The sequence below is a fragment of the Cebus imitator genome, unplaced genomic scaffold, assembly GCF_001604975.1.
Source record: "Cebus imitator isolate Cc_AM_T3 unplaced genomic scaffold, Cebus_imitator-1.0 Scaffold242, whole genome shotgun sequence".
Classification (NCBI taxonomy): domain Eukaryota; kingdom Metazoa; phylum Chordata; class Mammalia; order Primates; family Cebidae; genus Cebus; species Cebus imitator.
This window is the reverse complement of record NW_016107557.1, coordinates 2,401,642-2,421,872: the sequence shown is the minus strand read 5'-3', so window position 1 is coordinate 2,421,872 and position 20,231 is coordinate 2,401,642. Positions and strand designations below refer to the sequence as shown.

Below are 20,231 nucleotides of genomic sequence, written 5' to 3'. Positions count from 1 at the left end.
AGGTTTAAATGAAATATTGGTTGGCTGCTTGTTAATTATTTTCTTCCCTCATTTTTTTTTATGTCTCTATTATTAAATATAATTACAGGCATGCCCATTTTTAGACTGCATTTTAGCCTGGGCAATAAAGCAACACCCCTGTTCTCTCTCCCTCTTCCTCTTCCTCTTTCTTCCTTTCCTTTATTCTTTTTTTTTCTTTTTCTTTTTTTTTATTTTCTTTTTCTTTCTTTCTCTCTTTCTTCCTTAAAAAAAAAATAAATAAAAATTTCGAGATCAGCCTGGCCAGTATGGTGAAACCTCATCTCTACTAAAAAAACAAAACAAAACAAAACAAAAAAACAGAAACAAAAACAAAAAACAACTGGGTGTGGTGGCCGGCGCCTGTAATCCCAGCTACCTGGGAGTGTGACACAGGAAAATTGCTTGAACTGAAGAGGCAGAGGTTGCAGTGAGCTGAGATCACACCACTGCACTCCAGCCTGGGTGACAGAACAACACTCCATCTTAAAAAAATTAAAATTTCAGGATTATATTTATATATGTGTATAAATATATAATATATATTTTATATATTATATATAAATATTATACATTAAAAATTATACAGTTGGGCACAGTGTCTCATGCCTGTAATGCAAGCACTTTGGGAAGCTCAGGTGGGTGGATCACCAGGTCAGGAGTTCAAGACCAGCCTGGGCAAGATGGTGAAACCCTGTCTCTACTAAAAATACAAAAATTTTTACCACAACTGCATGTGGTGGCAGACGCCTGTAATCCCAGCTACTTGGGAGGCCGTGAAATATGGTTAGGTTCCTCTTCAAATAGCTTAGCAAGCAAGCAGTCTCCCTGTTCTTTATTCTTTAATTCCAAGTACCCCCCCATTTTTTCTTCTTTTTGATTTTTCTATGCTTTAACCTGTCTAAATATGCCTAGACAAGCCACAGTCCCAGTTCACATTCCTTTTCTTATTTGGGAACAGATTAGCTCTCTAGTCCTCCATAGTCGACCCCTTCTTCTTCTCCCTTCTCCCCCATCATGTGCCTACCTTATCTAAGAAAGTTCAAATGTTTAGCCAATTGGGACTAGTTTAGAGTGTGTGGTCCAATCCTAGCCAATGGAAAAGGACACAGAGGCAGAAGTTGCATTAGGAATAAAAACCTCTACTCTCCTTTGTTCAGTGTGCTCTCATGGTGACCAGACCTGCAAGGAGCACCCTTCTGCAGAAGTAAATTTGCCTTGCTGAGAAATTCTTTGCTTGAGTGCTTGTTTTCTTTGCAACACTGAGTTTTCATTTCCAACAAGGCTGAGGCAGGAAAATCGCTTGAACCCAGGGGGCAGAAGTTGCAATGAGCTGAGATCACACCTCTGCGCTCAAGCCTGCACAACAGAGTGAGACTCAAAAAAAAATCATTAATTAAAAAAAAATTTAAAGAAAGAAGTGCTCCTTTCAGCAGCACATATACTAAAATTGGAACGATACAGAGAAGATTAGCATGGCCCCTGTGCAAGGATGATAGGCAAATTCATGAAGTGTTCCATATTTTTGCATGTTCTCACTCATAGGCGGGTGTTGAACAATGTGAACACGTGGGCATAGGGAGGGGAACATCACACGCTGGGGTAGGTTGGGGGGTGGAGGGCTAGGGGAGGGATAACGGGGGGTCGGGGATGCTGGGGAGGGAAAACACTGGGAGGAATGCCTGATGTAGGTAAGGTGGGGGATGGAGACTGTAAACTACCATGGCATGTGTGTACCTATGCAACAACCCTGCAGGATGTGCACATGTACCCCAGAGCTTAAAGTATAATTTAAAAAAAAGAAAGAAAAAAATTTAAATTAAAAACAAAAAACAAAAATTATAAACATATATAATACATAATAAATTGCATATTATACAATATATTATATGATATAAACATGTTATGTATTTTAATATAATAATTATAATAAATAAATACACACACACACACATATATATATATATATATTTTTTTTTTAGACTCAGTCTCCTTCTGTTGCCCAGGCTGGAGTGCAAAGGTGTGATCGCAGCTCAGTGCAATCTCTGCCTCCCAGGTTCAAGCGATTTTCCTGCCTCAGCCTCCCAAGTAGCTGGGGCTACAGGCACACGCTACCACGCCTGGCTAATTTTTGCATTTTTAGTAGAGATGGCTTTCACCTTGTTGGCCAGGCAGATCTCAAACTCCTGATGTCAGGTGATCTGCCTGCCTCTGCCTCCCAAAGTGCTGGGATTACAGGCATAAGCCACTGTGACCAACCAAAATTTCAGCATAATATATTAATGTTCCATTCTTCTGCAACATCCTGAGCCATTACAAGAGGGTACAGTGTGCAGTTTGCCTGATAAATCATATTTCTAAAATGAGTCTTTATGCCCTCTTCTCCTTCCTGGCAGTCCCAGGATATTTATTCTTAAATAAATTTTATTTTTGGTGTTCTTAGAAGGCAAGAAATCTTCGAATAATTTCTGCTGCTGCTGTTATGAGTACTGCATACATCTTCCTGTTCCTGGTCCAGCCTTCTCTATGGAGAAGCTTGGAATTTGATAAAGAAGCAAAGTTTCCTGGAGCAATGAGGAATTGGTAATGTCATAGGATTATCAGAGCCACAATATTATCAGTCAAAAGCTCTCTCAGGCTGCAAAGAGCCTGCAGATCATGATTAGAGCGAAGGACCAAGCAAATCCTGGCAGCACTGACCTTTTATCCCTCCTCTGGCACTGCCCCCCACCCCTCCACATTAAATCCAGCCACTGAATGTCCCATGAGCCTTGGGACAAGGTTTATGTTATGCTGTTGGAAAATCTGATCCTATCCTAGATCATTGCCTTGTATGCCTTCCTCATTTGCATTTAATGTGGCAGATCACTGGATCCAAAATAATTTGGTTGAGAACAAGTTGATCCAAAACAATATTTTTGTTTAAGCAATAAATCATTGCTAACTAAATGGATCATCTACTATTTGTATTTTCTTGTCTTTCTCATTTGAGTTATCTTTATTCATTTAAGGCATATTAGGCTCAATATACTAGTTTGGCAATGTCTTTGATCTTTTAATTTTTCAAATTGGCTAAAAATGAATGTTTCCAATCACCTGCTAATGTTTGCATAATTTGTATGCGTGACGTGGAGAGTGGGTATTAATTTTACATACCATTAAAGTAATTGTGGCACTGAGTGATACTGAGTTGCTACTCCAGCAAAGTGAACCATAAGGAGATATAAAGTCCTTGACCCAGCTGGGCTTTCTGTCTAAATTTTCTGACCATCCTGCTAGGGGAGTTTCAGAATCCTTCCAGGTTACTTACTTTCTTTTTCTTTTCTTTTGGACAGATGAATCTCACTATGTTGACCAGACTGGTTTCAAACTCCTGGCTTCAAGGGGTCCTTCCATCTTGGTCTCCCAAAGTACTGGGTGTAAGCCACCACGCCTAGTGAGTAGATGGTTACTTTCTATGTGCTTGCCTTTGCAAAATAAAGAATGTGTTCTTTTTGGCCCTACCTAAATCAGGAAGCCTAGCAACACATTTACAGCTTTCCCCGGGGTAGATTGGGAGGCCCTTCAGGTCAGCAGCCTGTGGAGTTAGCATGGGGTTAGTACTCTCTCCCCTCACACTCTTCAGTGTCCAAGACCAGAGCCCCCAGGCTAGCTCTGGTAATGCACTTTCTGCTGGGAGCATGCTGACACCTCTGGCTTAACCTTAACACTGTTGCCTCAGAATGCATCTCCTTGTTCACTCTCCTTAGAAATAGGGACTGTTCTTTCTTTCTCTTTTTGCACTTTTCCCAAAAGTCTTCACCCTTCATCACAAAACTATTCAGAATGCTAGGAAACAGGCCCTCATTGTAAGCAAAACATTTTTATTGGAACACAAAGTTAATATTAATATAAAACTGCACACATGTGAAATAAGCCGCCTAAAATGTCAGCAACCTTAGGGTTTACATATGCCGTTTGTTAGAAATGTTAGAAATTGTTGCAAATAGCCAAACAAAAGGTGAATTCAGCTCTGAAATGTAGATGACATGAGAATGACACTCATCAACAAACAGAAGTTTTTTTTTTTTTTCCAAATATGGAAAAAGTAGATCTGACTTCAGAGGTTAACTTTATTAACAACTTCAGTAGAACTCTCCTATAAATAGAAATCAAACATACTCACTTCTCTGCCTCAGTGATGGTCCCCCTATTACCACCACTCTCAGAGAAATACACTTGGGAAAGTTGTAGGAGTCAATACATTTTTCAGTATCCTTGAGAATGTTTTCTTTTGTGCAGAGGAAAAATTATTCGAAGATGCCTTGGTCTTAAAACTTAATATTTGATTTTAAAAGTTTTTAGTTCCACTTAATTCATATTCCTTTTAGCAAATTTTAACAATTAGCTGGGCATGGTGGCTCCTGCCTGTAATCCCAGCATTTTGGGAGGCCAAGGTGGGTGTTTTGCTTGAGCCCAAGTGTTCAAGACCAGCCTGGTCAACATAGTGAAAACCTATCTCTACAAAAAAGTACAAAAATTAGCTGGGTGTGGTGGTGTCTACCTGTAGTCCCAACTACTTGGGAGGCTGGGCAGGAGGATTACCTAACCCCAGGGAGTTCAAGGCTGCAGTGAGCCCACTGCCCTCCAGCCTGCGTGGCAGAGTGAAACCTTGTCTCAAAAAAAAAATTTTTTTTTTTTTTTTTTGAGGCAGAATCCCACTCTGTTGCCCAGGCCGGAGTGCAGTGATGAAATCTCGGCTCACTGCAACCTCTGCCTCCCAGGTTCAAGCAATTCTTCTGCCTCAGCCTCCCAAGTAGCCACCACGACCAGATAATTTTTGTATTTTTAGTAGAGACAGAGTTTCACCATGTTGGCCAGGATGGTCTTGATCTCCTGACCTTGTGATCTGCTGGCCTCGGCCTCCCAAAGTGCTGAGATTATAGGTGTGAGCCACCTCGCCTGGCCAAAAAAAAATTTTTTAACAATCACTTTTGGTAGTGATTTTTATAATTTGATTATTTGCAAATATTATTACATGTGCTTTAACATAGTGCTTTTATATATTTAATAATTGATTTTGGGCCGGGCGCGGTGGCTCAAGCCTGTAATCCCAGCACTTTGGGAGGCCGAGGCGGGTGGATCACGAGGTCAAGAGATCGAGACCATCCTGGTCAACACGGTGAAACCCCGTCTCTNTCCCAGCTACTCAGGAGGCTGAGGCAGGAGAATTGCCTGAACCCAGGAGGCGGAGGTTGCGGTGAGCCGAGATCGCACCATTGCACTCCAGCCTGGGCAACAAGAGCGAAACTCCGTCTCAAAAAAAATAAAAATAAAAAAAAATAATAATTGATTTTAAGCACTTCAGACACTTCACTTAGACAAAATGTTTCCAAGTTTTAAATTATTAATTTTTTAATATATAAATCGAGACATGTCACCCAGGCTGGTTTCTAACTCCTGAGCTCCAGCAATTCTCCGGCCTTGGCCTCCCAAAGTGCTGAAATTTTAGGCGTGAGCCACTGCACCAGCCCAAAAATTTTTAAAAACATTCATAGATACAAATCAAATGCATTAATATGGTGAACTTAAGGACATTTAAATGCTAGTTTCTTTTATTTTGAGACAGAATCACACTCTGTTGCCCAGGCTGGGGTGCAGTGGCACAATCTCGGCTCACTGCAACCTCCACTTCAGGGCTCAAGTGATTCTCCTGCCTCAGCCTCTGGAGTAGCTGGGATTATAGGTGTGCGCCAGCACACCTGGCTAATTTATTTTTATTTTTAGTAGACATGAGATTTTGCCATGTTGGTCAGTTTGATCTCAAACTCCTGACCTGAGGTGATCTGCCCGCCTGGAGCTCCCAAAGTGCTGGGATTACAAGCATGAGTCACCACATCTGGCCTCATTTAAATGTTTTAACAATTAATTTAATTTAAATATTTTAGTAAAATTTCATCTTAAAATCACAAATTTGGCCAGACGCAGTGGCTCAGGCCTGATCCCAGCACTTTGGGAGCTGAGGGGGAGGGTCACTTGAGTCCAGGAGCTGGTGACCTTGTCTCTACAAACAACTTAATTACTTGAGGTGGAGGGTGGTGCATGCTTGTAGTGCCAGCTACTGGGAGGGCTGAAGTAGGAGGATTGGTTGGGCCCAGGAGTCAGATGCTGTAGTGAGCTGCAGCCTCTGCACTCCAGCCTTGGGGACAGAATGAGACCTTGTCTCTAAAACAACAAAAGCAAAAAACCCCACAAATTCAATTACATATCTTAATTTGAATTACAAAACATCTGTAAGAACCCCTTAGAACCTGCTAACTATATACAGATCACTCTTTAACATGGAAATATTAAGCATATGAGTTTGAGTCCCTTTAGTACTTTGCTTTGTTTTGTGGTTTTTTTTTGAGATGGAGTTTTGCTCTCATTGCCCAGGCTGGAGTGCAATGGCACGATCTTGGCTCACCGAACCCACCCTCTCCCGGGTTCAAGTGATTCTCCTGCCTCAGCCTTCCGAGTAGCTGAAATTATAGGCATGTGCCATCACACCCGGCTAATTTTGTATCTTTAGTAGAGATGGGGTTTTTCCATGTTGCTCAGGCTGGTCTCGAACTCCCGAACTCAAGTGATCCACCCGCTTCGGCCTCCCAAAGTGCTGGCATTACAGGCATGAGCCACTTCATCTGGCCTCTTTTTAGTATTTCTTTGCTTAATTCTGCATCCTCCCAGGGATAAGAGGCTTATCTCCTCAGGGAGCAGTGGATCTTAATTCAGGGAAGGTGAGATTTCTTCTGTCCAAGACCTCTGAACATAATAGACTTTGGCATTACTTTCACCATCTTTTTTTAAAAAAATTATTTATTTATTTATTTATTTTTCGAGGCTGAGTCTAGCTCTGTCACCCAGGCTGGAGTGTAGTGGCATGATCTTGATTTACTGCAACCTCCAGCTCCCTGGTTCAAGCAATTCCTCTGCCTCAGCCTCGAGAGTAGCTGGGATTACCACCATACCAGGCTAATTTTTTTTTTGTATTTTTAATAGAGACAGGGTTTCACCATGTTGACCAGACTGTTCTCAGACTCCTGACCTCAGGCAATCAGCCCATCTCAGCCTCCCAAAGTGCTGGGATTACAGGCATGAGCTACTTTCACCTTCTTACTGCTCTCTCTGATAGGACAATGATTGGTCTGGCAATGTTACCTGATTAAATTCTGCATCTCTCATCTGTTTTTTCCCCCAGATTCTGCAAACCAATTTCCAAGACCATTCTAATGACAATCTGTTGCTAGGCCCAACCAGCAGTGTTGTCATCTCTTATATCCTACATAATATTCTTTTTCTGTTCAGTCACACTTCTAATTTAATTTGGGACCCTAAGTTGTGCCTGTCTTAGTGTGCAGGGCTACCAATGAAATGAGTGATGTTAATATAGAATCCTACATCTCACTTTCCCTTCTCGTTTCCCTAACTACAAAGGCCAATGTGCAACGAATAAGTAGAAGAAAATACTTTGTGTGTGTGTGTGTGTGTGTGCGTGTGTGTGTGTGTGTAAAACTGACAGGAGAGAGGGAGAGAGAGGGAATCTTTCAGGAATTTATAGCTGATAGAAGAAAGCTGGTAAATACAGAATCTCATTAAGAATTTCCATTTCTGGGCCAGGCATGGTGGCTCATGCCTATAATCCCAGTGCTTTGGATTGAATTAGTACAAGAATTAGCGAATTAGCTGAATTAGTACATGAATAAGTGAATACATGAACAAATGATATACATGAGGATGTATCCATGTAGAAATGTGAAATTTATGTTTGTTTTATTTTCCCTTTTAAATTGGGTCCCTTTCCTGGTAGAAGAGACTTGAATGTTGGTGCTTACTGTAATATTTTCTTTTTGAAACACAGACAAGTAGAACATACATATCTCATTTAAGTCTCATATTCATCCTTCGAGGTAAAAAAGAATGTGTTTAATTGTGGCAGCTGCCTTAGAAATGGAAATTCTTTTTCTTTTCTTTTTTTTTTAATTAGACAAGGTCGGCCGGGCAAGGTGGCTCACACCTGTAACTTTAGCACTTTGGGAGGCCGAGGTGGGCAGATCACGAGGTGGAGTGATCGAGACCAACCTGGTCAGCATAGCGAAACCCCATGTCTACTAAAAATACAAAAATTAGCTGGGCATGGTGGCACGCACCTGTAGTCCCATCTACTCAGGAGGCTGAGGCAGGAGAATTACTTGAATCTGGGAGGCAGAGGTTATAGTGAGCTGAGATCACACCGTTGCACTCCAGCCTGGTGACAGAGCCAGACTTTGTCTTCAAAAATAAAAAAATTAAAAAGGCCAGGCGCGGTGCCTCACGCCTGTAATCCTAGCACTCTGGGAGGCCAAGGTGGGTGGATCACCTGAGGTCAGCAGTTCAAGACCAGCCTGGCCATCATGGAGAAACCCCATCTTTATAAAAAAAAAAAAAATTAGACAAGGTCTCCCTTTGTCACCCAGGCAGGAGTCCAGGAATGGGATGATCTTGGCTCACTGCAACCTCAACCTCCCAGATGCAAGTGATCCTCCCACCTCAGCCCCCCTAGTAGCTGAGATTACAGGTGCAAACTAATTAAAAAAATTGATAGAGATGGGGTCTCATTATATTGCCCAGGCTGGTCTTGAACTCCTGGGCTCAAGTGATCCTCTTGCCTCAGCCTGTGCTGTGATTACAGGTGTAAGCCATAATGCCCAGCCAAGAAGAAGTGTTTTAAATAAAGAAGGATAATGGAAAAATGGTGACCTGTCATGGTGAAGGAAGCCTGGGAGGGTTGAGCGCATTAACTGCTTCCTTTCTGCAGTTGCCAAAATGACCTGGAAAGTGCAGGCATTAACACTTCCAAAAAAGGGTGTTTGTGTAATGAAGACAAAGTTTAAAGATAAATCTCCTTGAGTCATGTTGGTCTTTGTTCCATCCACTTCACAATGTCAAGTGTTTTGATAATTGGATCAAATGCAGCACAGTCTCATTGTGTTATCCTCTCAAATGTTATCTAGTAAATTTGTAGCATTTTTGTATGCATCAGCATACACATTTTTCCAGGGGCAATTTTTTCCTTTTTTATCTGTAGAAAAACATACCAAAACCAGATGCAATAATATAACAAACCTTTTCAGGTTTGAAAGCAACAACAACAACAACAACAACAACAAAAACCCTTGCAAATGGAACGTAAGCTTTTTTTTTTTTATTTCCTTGAGTTGGGCTGGAGTACAGTGGCACTATCTGGGCTCACTGCAACTTCCACCTGCTGTTTCAAATGATTCTCCTGCCTCAGCCTCCCAAGTGTTGGGACTACAGGCACGTGTCACCACGCCTGGCTAATTTTTTTTGTGTGTGTTTTCTTTTTTTTAGTAGAGACTGGATTTCACTGTGTTAGCCAGGATGGTCTCAATTTCCTGACCTTGTGATCCACCCACCTTGGCTTCCCAAAGTGCTGGGATTATGTGAGCCACCACACCCAGCCAACCTTTTCATTTAAAAAAAAAAAAAAAAAAAAAAGGAAATAAATATTTGCCTGAAAACAATTTTTTTTTTTTTTTTTTGAGACAGAGTCAACCAGGTTGGAGTGCAGTGGCAATCTCTCTGCTCGCTGCAACCTCTGTCGTCTTGGTTCAAGTGATTCTCCTGCCTCAGATTCCTGAGTTGCTGGGATTACAGGCGCATGCTATCATGTCCAGCTACTTTTTGTATTCTTTTTTCTTTTTTGGAGACAGAGTCTCACTCTGTCACCCAGGCTGGAGTGCAGTGAAGTGATCTCGGCTCACTGCAGCTTCCATCTGCTGGGTTCAAGCTATTCACCTGCCTCAACCTCCTAAGTAGCTGGGACTACAGGGGCCCACCATCATGCCCGACTAATTATTTTATTTTTAGTAGAGACAGGGTTTCACCATATTGGCCAGGCTGTTCTTGAACTCCTGACCTCAGGTGACTCGCCTGCCTCCGCCTCCCAAAGTGCTAGGATTACAGGCGTGAGCCACTGTGCCTGGCCTTCATTTTGAATCTGATTTTTTGAGACGGAGTTTCACTCTTGTTGCCCAGGCTGGAGCGCAATGGTGCGTTCTCGGCTCACCGCAAACTCCACCTACCAGGTTCAAGTGATTCTCCTGTCTCAGCCTCCCAAGCAGCTGGGATTACAGGCATGCACCAACATGCCCAGGTAATTTTATGTTTTTATTGGAGACGAGATTTCTCCATGTTGGTCAGGCTGGTCTTGAACTCCCGATCTCAGGTAATCCTTCCACTTCAGTGCTGGGATTACAGGTGTGAGCCACCATGTCTGGCCACTTTTTGATTTTTTTAATAGAGATGGGGTTTCACCAAGTGGGCCAGGCTGGTCTCAAACTCTTGACCTCTAGTGATCAGCCTGCCCCGGCCTCCCCAAGTGCTGGGATTACAGGTATGAGCCACCGCACCTGGACAAACAATCTCGGTTTAAAATACAAGCAGGCAGAGCTGGGAGCTGTGGTGTGTGCCTGCAATCCCAAATAATGAGGCTGAGGTAGGAGGATCCTTTAAACCTAGGAGTTCAAGGCAAGCCTGGGAAACATACGGAGACCCCGTCTCCAAAAACCAAAAAACAACCAAAACAAAACTACAAAACAAAACAGGCAGCCAGGAGAATTTGTCAGTATATTTCCACCTCCATTCATGTTTAATCCCAGGAACCTTCCCCATGCATACAGTGTGATTTGAGGCGTAAATTACCATGAAAGTGGGAGTGGGGTTGGCATTTATGGTGAGAACTGGGAACAAAGCATTCCCAAAGCCCGTTAGGTTAATTCTGACAAACGAAATAATGCAATTGAAAAATAAATAATACGGATAGGGTACAGGGTATATGTACTTTCCCCTTAATTTTGCGGCGAACTTAAAACTGTTCTGGTCTTTTTTTGTAGAGAAAAAAATAGATACGCTGAAGCAGAGGCTGTGTCCCTTCTCTGCCCTGTAGAAGGAAGCACAGAGGGGCTGGAGGGGTGACGCCAGACCGCTGCAAAGCAAGCGGGAGTATTAGATCCCTGGCCGGGTGAACATCCAGTCCCAGGCACACTCCCCTCCTTCTAAGGCCGAGGGTCGGGTGAGGGTTGTGCCAGAAGGTGACTTTTCCTGGAAACGTTTAGGGCCTGGGCCCCATTCCCGCGAGTCCTGGGAACAGGCAAGCTCCTGGCTTCCTTCCGCAGAACACCTGCACGGGGTAGGGGCGCAGCAGGCTTGGAGAGAATGTCCAGGCCCAGCGATGCGGAGCTCCCCCGACGCCTCCCACAGCCTAGGCGCCTCGGGGAGTGCTGCGAGCCCAGGAGGCCTCCCGGACAAAAGAAGAACTAACACAGTCACGGACCAGGGTGTGGGGGCCACTCCCGAGAGGCCAGCAGAACTGGGCCAAAACAGACGAACGTCCAGTCTCAGCATCGGCAGGGGCAGGACACAGCAGGGGCCAAGGTGCAGGGACCCGCGAGGAAAAAGGAATTGACTGATTTTTATTTTATTTTTTGAGACAGTCGCGCCCTGTGGCCCAGGCTGGAGTGCAGAGTGCAGTGGCTCGATCTCTGCTGGTGTGCAGAGGCGCGATCTCCGCTCACTGCAAACTCCCCATCCCGGTTTCAGGTGATTCACCTGTCTCAGCCTCCGGAGTAGCTGGGATTACAGGTGTGCCCGGTTAATTTTTCTTTTCTTTCTTTCTCTTTTTTCTTGCTTTTAGACGGAGTTTCACTCTTGTTGTCCATGCTGGAGTGCAATGGCTGGATCTCCACTCAGTGCAACCTCTGCCTCCCGGGTTCAAGAAATTCTCCTGCCTCAGCCTCCCAAGAAGCTGGGATTACAGGCATGTGCTACCATGCCCCGCTAATTTTGTATTTTTAGTAGAGACGGGGTTTCACCATGTTGGTCAGGCTGGTCTCAAACTACTGACCTCAAGTGTTCCGCCTACCTCTGCCTCCCTAAGTGCTAGGATTACAGGCATGAGCCACTGCGCCTGGCCTAATTTTTGTATTTTTAGTAGAGATGAGGTTTCACTGTGTTGGCGATACTGGGCTTGAATTCCTGGCCTCAAGTGATCCACCTGCCTCAGTCTCCCCAAGTGCCGGGATTACAGGTGTAAACTACCTTGAAGGTCCGAATTGACTGAATTTTAAACCTGAAATGTCTAAAAAATCACGAACATGTCTGAGTTGTCTGGAAGTCAGTAGGTTGAGTTTTCTGCTATTAAGCAGGAAGGGAGCTGAAAAAACAAAGTTTATTTGTGGGTAAATGAAGACAGTTGTAGGTTGTACAACTGAGTGTGGATCACAAAATAGCATCTGATAGGCTAGCATCATTAATTTCAACTCAAGTGGCAGAAGAAATTCAGATGCATGGGATTAGAAACACTGGAAATTCTCTTTTAGGACCAAGGCCTTGCAGGATAGAGTTTTTAACAGATGGAAGGTAGCACCAATTGTTGAAGTACAATTTCATAATCTCTAGGATCTGTGAATGTGGGATCTACAGGCATAGAATCCCCACAAGGAGTGACTAAAGTGCAGAGCAATTACAAATCCCAAAAAAGTTTGCCAAGTTTTGAAAGCCAGTACACCATGTGAATTCTTAGGGACTATCTAGTACTACTGTGTTACCCTCTGCAGGAAGAGGAATGACCAGCACATTAACCCCTTCCTCAGTGGGAAATAATGACTTGGGAGGATTTTCCAGAGTAGAAAAAAAAGCATCTCTAGTTCTATAGTGGAAATAAATAAATAGAAATAACCCTGGAGATTTTTTTTTTTTTAATATCCATAGCTTAGCAAAGACCTCCAGAATTGTTCGTGGTTGTGGAGCTGTGCACAGTGTTGGGTGATATTTAAATACAGGGCATTTGTTGTAATCATCCATCTAACTTAATTTAGTGAAGAGTTGTGGTGCTGGCTGACTTCGGTTATTGCATAAGTGACTGACCCTGAGCAGTTTGTCTGGGTTGGGGAGCAGGAGGGTTGGCACTGCTTTTCTGTTCCTAGAGTGCTTTGCACTCCTTGCTGCCTTCTTCAAGGCCTCTAGGCTGAGAAGAGTGCCTCATAACCCCTAGCTTGCTGATGACCAAGACAAGCCTCCTTGGCTCCAACTGTATCAGCTTGCTGCAGCTGTGTAACAAATCGCCACAGACTAAGCAGCTTAAAAAGAGAAATGTACTTTCTCATAATTCTGGAGGCTGGAAGTCTAACATCAAGGTGGACAGTCCAACATCAAGCAGGTTGGATAAAGACAGTGTGGAAGGCCAGGCGTGATAGCTCACAGGCATGGTGGCTCAGGCCTCTCAGCACTTTGAGAGGCCAAGGGAGGAGGATTATTTGAGTCTAGGAGTTCAAAACCAGCCTGGGTAATATAGCAAGACCCTGCCTCTACAAAAACCAAAAAAAATTAGCCAGGTGTGATGGCACATAGTTGCAGCCACTTGGGAAGCTGAGGCAGGAGGACCACTTGAATCTGGGAGGTGGGAGGTCGAGCAGCGAGCCATCATCTTGCTGCAGCACTCTAGCCTGGGTGACGCAGGAGATCTTATCTCAAAAAAAGAAAAGAAAATGTGGTACATATACACCATGGAACACTACGCAGCCATAAAAAGGAGATCATACCCTCATGGACGCAGCTGGAGGCCATTATCCTAAGTGAATTAATGCAGGAACAGAAAAACAAATGCTGCATACTCTCACTTATAAGTGGGAGCTAAATGTTGGGTACTCATGGACACAAAGATAGGAACAACAGACACTGGGGATTCCAGAAGGAAGGAGGGTGGGAGGGGGTCAAGTGTTGAAAAACTACCTATTAGGTACTATGTTTGCTGCTTGGGCTACAGGATCATTAGAAGCCCAAACACCAGTATCACACAGTATATCCATGTAACAAACCTGTACATGTACCCTTTGAATCTAAAATTAAAAAAAAAAAAAGTGTCAGTAGGGTTGGTGTCTTCTGAGGCCTTTCTCCTTGGCTTGCGATGGCCACCTTCTCACTGTGTCCTCCTGTGGCCTTCCCACTGTGCACATGCAATCCTGGTGTCTTTTTCTAGGTCCAAATTCCCTCTTTTCATAAGAACACCAGTCAGATTAGAGCTAACCCTAACGATGCCTGTTTAACTTAATCACCTCTTTAAAGGCTCTATCTCCAAATATAGGCACATTCGGAGATTTGAAATTCAGCACATAAATTTGGAAGCAGGGGGTGGGGGAGTACAGTTCAGCTTCTAACATCAATTTTTCCACACTTCAGTTTAAGAATGGTCAGACATTATTCTGGACCAACTTCTAGGGATTTAGATGAGCCCTGGAGAATAAGATCAGATTTCAAGGTAACCTGAGGAAGCTAGAGAAGTGGTTGGAAGAAAAGGACACAGCCTGACATTTTGTTTATTTAGACATTGCTTTCTTTCATAAAGGACATGGGGTGGGGGGACTCCTGGATTAATAAGGACATGAAGTCTATCCTGACTGTCCTCAGTGCCCTTTCACCTTCTCACTGCCACTGCTCTGGCTTCTTGGGCCCCTACCCAAGCACTGTGCATGTGGCCTCCTGGTGACCAGGGTGCCCACTGAGGCTGTGCCTTAGGGTGGGGGTGGGGAGGAGTAGTTAGGCAATAGTTTTTCAAGGCAGAGCACAATATTCTAGGGGCTTAAGGAAAGTTCGTGTAGCTTCCAGGACCTCTGAAGGAGACAGTGTGCAGATTGGCGTGGAGGCCGGCTGGGGAAGAGTATTTTATATTTTCATCCATGATTCTTTGATCAGGATTTGGGCCCCTTACAATAAAATCAGAACAATTTTTACTTAATGTTCAGAATCAACTTTTAATGCAAAAATAATGTATGACCATTCTTTCCTCTAAATTTTCTTTTCTTTTTTTTTTTTTATTTTTTGAGACAGAGTCTTGCTCTGTCTTCCAGGTTGGAGTGCAACGGTGGGATCTCGGCTCACTGCAACCTCTTGAACCTCCAGGTTCAGGTGATTCTCCCACCTAAGCCTCCCCAGGTAGCTGGGATTACAGGCATATGCCACCATGCCCTGGTCAGTTTTGTATTTTTAGTGGAAACAGAGTTTCACCATGTTGCCCAGGCTGGTTTTATAAATTTTCTAAGTATTACGTATAAAGCTAAAATCGGCTGGGCACAGTGGCTCACGCCTGTAATCCCAGCACTTTGGGAGGCTGAGGTGGGCAGATCACCTGAGGTCAAGAGTTCAAGACCAGCCTGACCAACATGGAGAAACCCTGTCTCTACTAAAAATACAAAATTAGCCAGGTGTATTGGTGCATGCCTGTAATCCCAGCTACTTGGGAGGCTGAGGCAGGAGAATCACTTGAACCTGGGAGGTGGAGGTTGCGGTGAGCCGAGATTGCGCTATTACACTCCAGCCTGGGCAACAAAAGTAAAACTCCACCTCAAAAAAAAAAAAAAAAAAAAAAAAAAAAAAAAAGAAGCTAAAATCGTTTTGTTTTTTTTTTTCCCATATCCCTAATTCTCTCTAATTCCATTTCCCAGCATCTGCCCAACAATGGCCTCTTTCCAAAGTAGCCACTGTTATTATTATTTTTGGGTAGTTTTATCTTTTCAGAATACACACACATACACAGAGAGGGAGAGAAATTTGCACTTTTAGCTTGTGAACCACACTTTTCGTGCCATTTGACAACTTGCTTTTCTACTTCACAGCATGTGTTAGAGATAAATCCATGTTGTTCCATAGCTCTAACAAATTCCTTTCAACCCCTGTCATTGAGATTTGATGTTTATTTAGCTGTTCCTCTACTGGTGGATGCTGAAATTGTTTCCAATTGTTTGCCAGCAGTGCTCAATAAAAAATCCTAAATATTAAAATAATAATAATAACAAAATGGCTAGGCGCAGTGACTCACGCCTGTAATCCCAGCACTTTGGGAGGTCGAGGCGGGTGGATCACGAGGTCAAGAGATCAAGACCATCCTGGCCAACATGGTGAAATCCCATCTCTACTAAAAATACAAAAAGCAGTTGGACTGTGCGCCTGTAGTCCCAGCTACTTGGGAGGCTGGGACAGGAGAATTGCTTGAACCTGGGAGGTGGAGGTTGCAGTGAGCTGAGATCAAACCACTGCAGTCCAGCTTGGTGACAGAGTGAGATTCTGTCTCAAAATAAATAAATAAATAAAAAATAAAAATAAAAGTAGCTGGGCACGGTGGCCCATACCTGTAGACCCAGCTTCTAGGGAGGCTGAGGTGGGAGGATAACTTGAGTCCAGGAGGTCAAAACTGCAGTGAGCCATGATCGTGCCACTGCACTTTAGCCTGGGCAACAGAGTGAAACCCTGTCTCAAAAAAAAAAGCTAATTTCAATACTCAACAATGAAGATACTTATTAAGCACCTATTAGGTGCCAAAGCAGTATGCTAATTGCTTGAGGCTACCTATACTGGTGCCTAAATGACCAGTCTTTTAATAGTAATAGCAAACACATAAGTTATAAGCACAAGTACATTAACCCATACAATGGTTATAAAGACCACTTTACAGTTGAAGAAACAGGCACAAATGGTTATTTGTAACTTGTTCAAATCCACACAATAAGGAAGAAGTGAGGCCAATTTTTTTTAAGACGGGGTTTCACCATGTTGGTCAGGCTGGTCTTGAACTCCCGACCTCAGGTGATCTGCCCGCCTTGGCCTCCAAAGTGCTTAGATTACAGGCCTGAGCTACCACGCCTGGCCGGAGGCTAATATTTTAATTTAGGAAAATCTGGCTGGTTCAAAGCCTCATGCTGTTAAAAACCACACTATTCTGCCTTAAGATATGTCAGTTGGGAAAAGAAAGTTAACTCCTTTTCTAGATGTTTAGAGCTGAGATCCATAATAAAAGTTTACCTACACACATAACTTAGCTTCCAGATGGGGGTCACACTACCAGAGGTGTTCAGAAAGCCTAACTGGGAAGAGATGGAAGAGACATTTTGCTTCTTAACTTTTCTTGATGTTGGAAGTGATGGCTATTGAAAACCTGTCACGAAAAGCAGCAAAGAATTCATTTATTTTAAAATAGGCATTCACAGCACAGTCTTAAGTGCATTCTGAAGTCCTGCTGTCTTGAACATCATAAAAACTCAGAACACAAAAAAGATGGAGGTGAGCGCGTCCTTAGCTGCCTCAAACTGGCATGGTGGGAGGCAGGGCAATTGGTCTTGTTTTCTAAGCCGTAGGATTAGGACACAGGATGAGGACAGAGTCCCTAAAGTTGTACTCATATCTAAGTGTTTGTATTTCCTGTTTGTAATTCCTCCTCTGTGTATTTTTTGCTTCTTACACTGTACACTTAAAAGAAGTGTCTTCACAACGTGTCTCAACATAAAGTACTCACAGACAGGCTGGGTGCGGTGGCTCACGCATGTAATCCCAGCACTTTGGGAGGCTTAGGGGGGCGGATCACGAGGTCAAGAGATCAAGACCATCCTGGCCAACATGGTGAAACCCCATCTCTACTAAAAATACAAAAATTAGCTTGGTGTGGTGGCACGCGCCTGTAGTCCCAGCCACTTGGGAGGTGGAGGCAGGAGAATCTCTTGAATCCGGGAGGCGGAGGTTGCAGTTAGCCGAGATCTCGTCACTGCACTCTAGCCTGACGACAGAGCGAGACTCGGTTTCAAAAAAACAAAGCACTCACAAAAACTTAAAACGTTTAACTTCATTATTAGGTTAAGCGTGTAAAAAAATGTCCCATCAAGATTCTTGTATAAACTCCCATTGTTCTCCCAGACTCCCAAGTGGCACTCCAGAATAATTTTACGTGGGTCTGCATCTTTTATAAAAAGGGCAGGCAGGGCGGCTTATGAAATTAACTTTGGAAACCACGCAGCCACTCTTTCGGGAAACGTCTCCTATTTATGTTTACATGGGCCAGCAAGGGAATCCAAGGTTGGAAAGGTCATTCCTCACTACGGAGGTTCATCGCAATCACAGTTCCGGCTCCAAATTCGAGTTTTGGGTGTAAACAGTTTATAAAGCCCAGCCGCTGTCCTCGCAGTGTTTGGGGTTGGGGACGGAGAGCTTGTTTGTGTCGAAACTTCCCGCGCCTGGCGGCCGCCTGCGGCAACACTGCGACCTTGTGCGCTCAGCTGTCTGAGGTCCCGCGAGGCCGGGAACGACGCACGCAGCACGGCGGCCTCCGAGTCTCTCGGCCACCCCTAGCTCCTGAGCCCGAAGCTGGCCACAGACCAGGAAGGGACGCCCGGCGCCAAGTGCTCAAGGATCGGCGGGACGTGCCCCTGCACATCCGGCGCTGGGCCGGCCCCGCACCGGTTCACCCAGACAGCAGCTGCCCCGGGGCCCCAACACCGCCGCCCCTAGCCCCTCCCTCCCAGCTCCGCGCCGGCCCAAGCCGCCCTCCGCGCGCAGCACCCAGCGCAGGGCGGAGCTCAGCATCAGCCGGGGGTGGGGGCCGGGGCAGGGCTGGTCTCAGCGCGCGGTAGCGGGGCGGGGTTTGGACCCGGGTCGGGGTCTACTTGAGGGAGGCGGGGCTCGAGGATCAGAGTAGTTGGACTGCGAGCCCGCTCGGCGCATTGCGGGCCGGGACACGGCGGGGAGCGGTTGGGTCCGCCCCGAGCGGGGAGGGTGAAGCGCCACGAGAGGGGCGGGGCCAGAGATGAAGCGCGGGGAGGGGCGAGGCTCGGCACTGATTGGTGTTCAGAGCAAGCCCAGAGGGGCGGGGCCAGGCATGGGGCGTAGCGCAGGACTGGGCCGGGCTTGGCGCGGGGCGGGACCAGGAGCGGCGTGCGGGTGCAGGGCGGGGCCTGGAGCGGCAAGGGGCGGGGAAGAGAAGAGAGGGGGCGGGGCCTGGCTCTGCGAGGGGCGGGGCGAGGGGCGCGGGCGCGGGGCCGGGCTTGGCATGGGGTGGGGCGGAGGGCGGGACGGGGAGCCGGGAGGTGAAAGCGCGGCTCCCGCGGCCCGCTGTATCCCCTTCCCGCTCGCGCTGCTGTGGGACAGGCGGCGGACTAGGCGCAGAGCTGCGGGAGCAGGCAGAGGGAGTGTGGAGCCTGGAGGCGGGACGGCGGGATCCGGTGGGAGCCGGGGTCCCGCCGAGGGGGGCTGGAGGTGGCGGGGCCCTGTGAGGCGGCGATGAAGCCTAGCGGTGAGGACCAGGCGGTGCCCGCGGCCGGCCCCTGGGAGGAGTGCTTCCAGGCGGCAGTGCAGCTGGCGCTGCGGGCGGGACAGGTGAGCGCCGCGGCTCGGCTCGAAACTCCCGGCGGAGCGGAAGCGCGTGGGCCGCAGGAGCCGCCTGGAGCGGCGGGGTCCTGGCGCGCAGCCGGCGGGCCCCGGGGGTCCGCACCTGAGGGAGCAGAGCGCCGCGCGGTGAAGGAGCCTTTGTGCTGGTGTCTGGGACACACCTTCCCCGCCCAGGAGCCCGGGGGGCGAGCCCCTCTGCTTTGGGGTTGAGCGGCTAACGTGACCTTTGCGTTTGAGCGAGTGGTCAGAAAGTAGGAATCTCTCCACGGCTAGCGTACCGGGCTGATTTTTAGGGACCTATGAATGGATTCTGCTCTCGGGAGCAAGCCTGGGGCTAAGCCCCAGCCGTGTGGGGATCTGGCTGGGCTGCACTTTGTCCTGGCTCCAGCATCCTCAGCCCAAGCTTACCCTGACCCACAGCCTGAAAGTGGCTACACTTTGCGGTGGGCACGGATTCTGAGTTCAGGAGGAACTTGTTACACTGCCCGGAAGGATGTAAACCGAGCCTCAGAGCCACCGAAAACTAGGGAGCAGGTTTAAAATGGAATGCAGCTCCTCTCTTCTCTTTTTCATTTTTGTGATTGTTCCTTCCACCTTCCTCAGTGCCTGACACACCGTCAGTACTGGGAGGCAAGCGAGTGTTGGTTTTCCCAGCGTTGTAAGATGGCTTACTACGTGTTTGTCTCTTAAGTAGTGATTGTGGGCCGGGCGCAGTGGCTCACGCCTGTAATCCCAGCATTTTGAAAGGCCGAGGCGGGTGGATTACTTCAGGTCAGGAGTTAGAGACCAGCCTGGCCAGGATGATAAAAACCCATCTCTACTAAAAATACAAAAATAGCCGGGCGCACGCCGGTAGTCCCAGCTACTTGGGAGGCTAAGGCAGGAGAATCGTTTGAACCCAGGAGGGGGAGGTTGCAGTCAGCCGAAATGTAAATCGCGCCATTGCATTCCAGCCTGGGGCAACATAACTCCATCTCAAAAAAAAAAAA

General features: G+C 46.1%; 1 protein-coding gene and 1 non-coding gene across 2 annotated transcripts in view; both read left to right on the top strand.

Annotated features, from left to right (window-relative positions):
* Positions 1-1,438: 1,438 nt before the first annotated feature.
* LOC119466946 lies at positions 1,439-1,545 on the top strand. Its single transcript, XR_005195457.1, has one exon. It is a non-coding gene; the product is annotated as a U6 spliceosomal RNA (small nuclear RNA).
* Positions 1,546-18,887: 17,342 nt separating this feature from the next.
* The window catches only part of IMPA2 (inositol monophosphatase 2), a 57,727-nt gene continuing 56,383 nt past the window's right edge, over positions 18,888-20,231 (top strand). Inside the window, exon 1 of the mRNA XM_017498473.1 lies at positions 18,888-19,230. Coding sequence (XP_017353962.1) covers positions 19,135-19,230 — 96 coding nt within the window. The 5' untranslated portion in view covers positions 18,888-19,134. The remainder of the gene's footprint in view (positions 19,231-20,231) is intronic.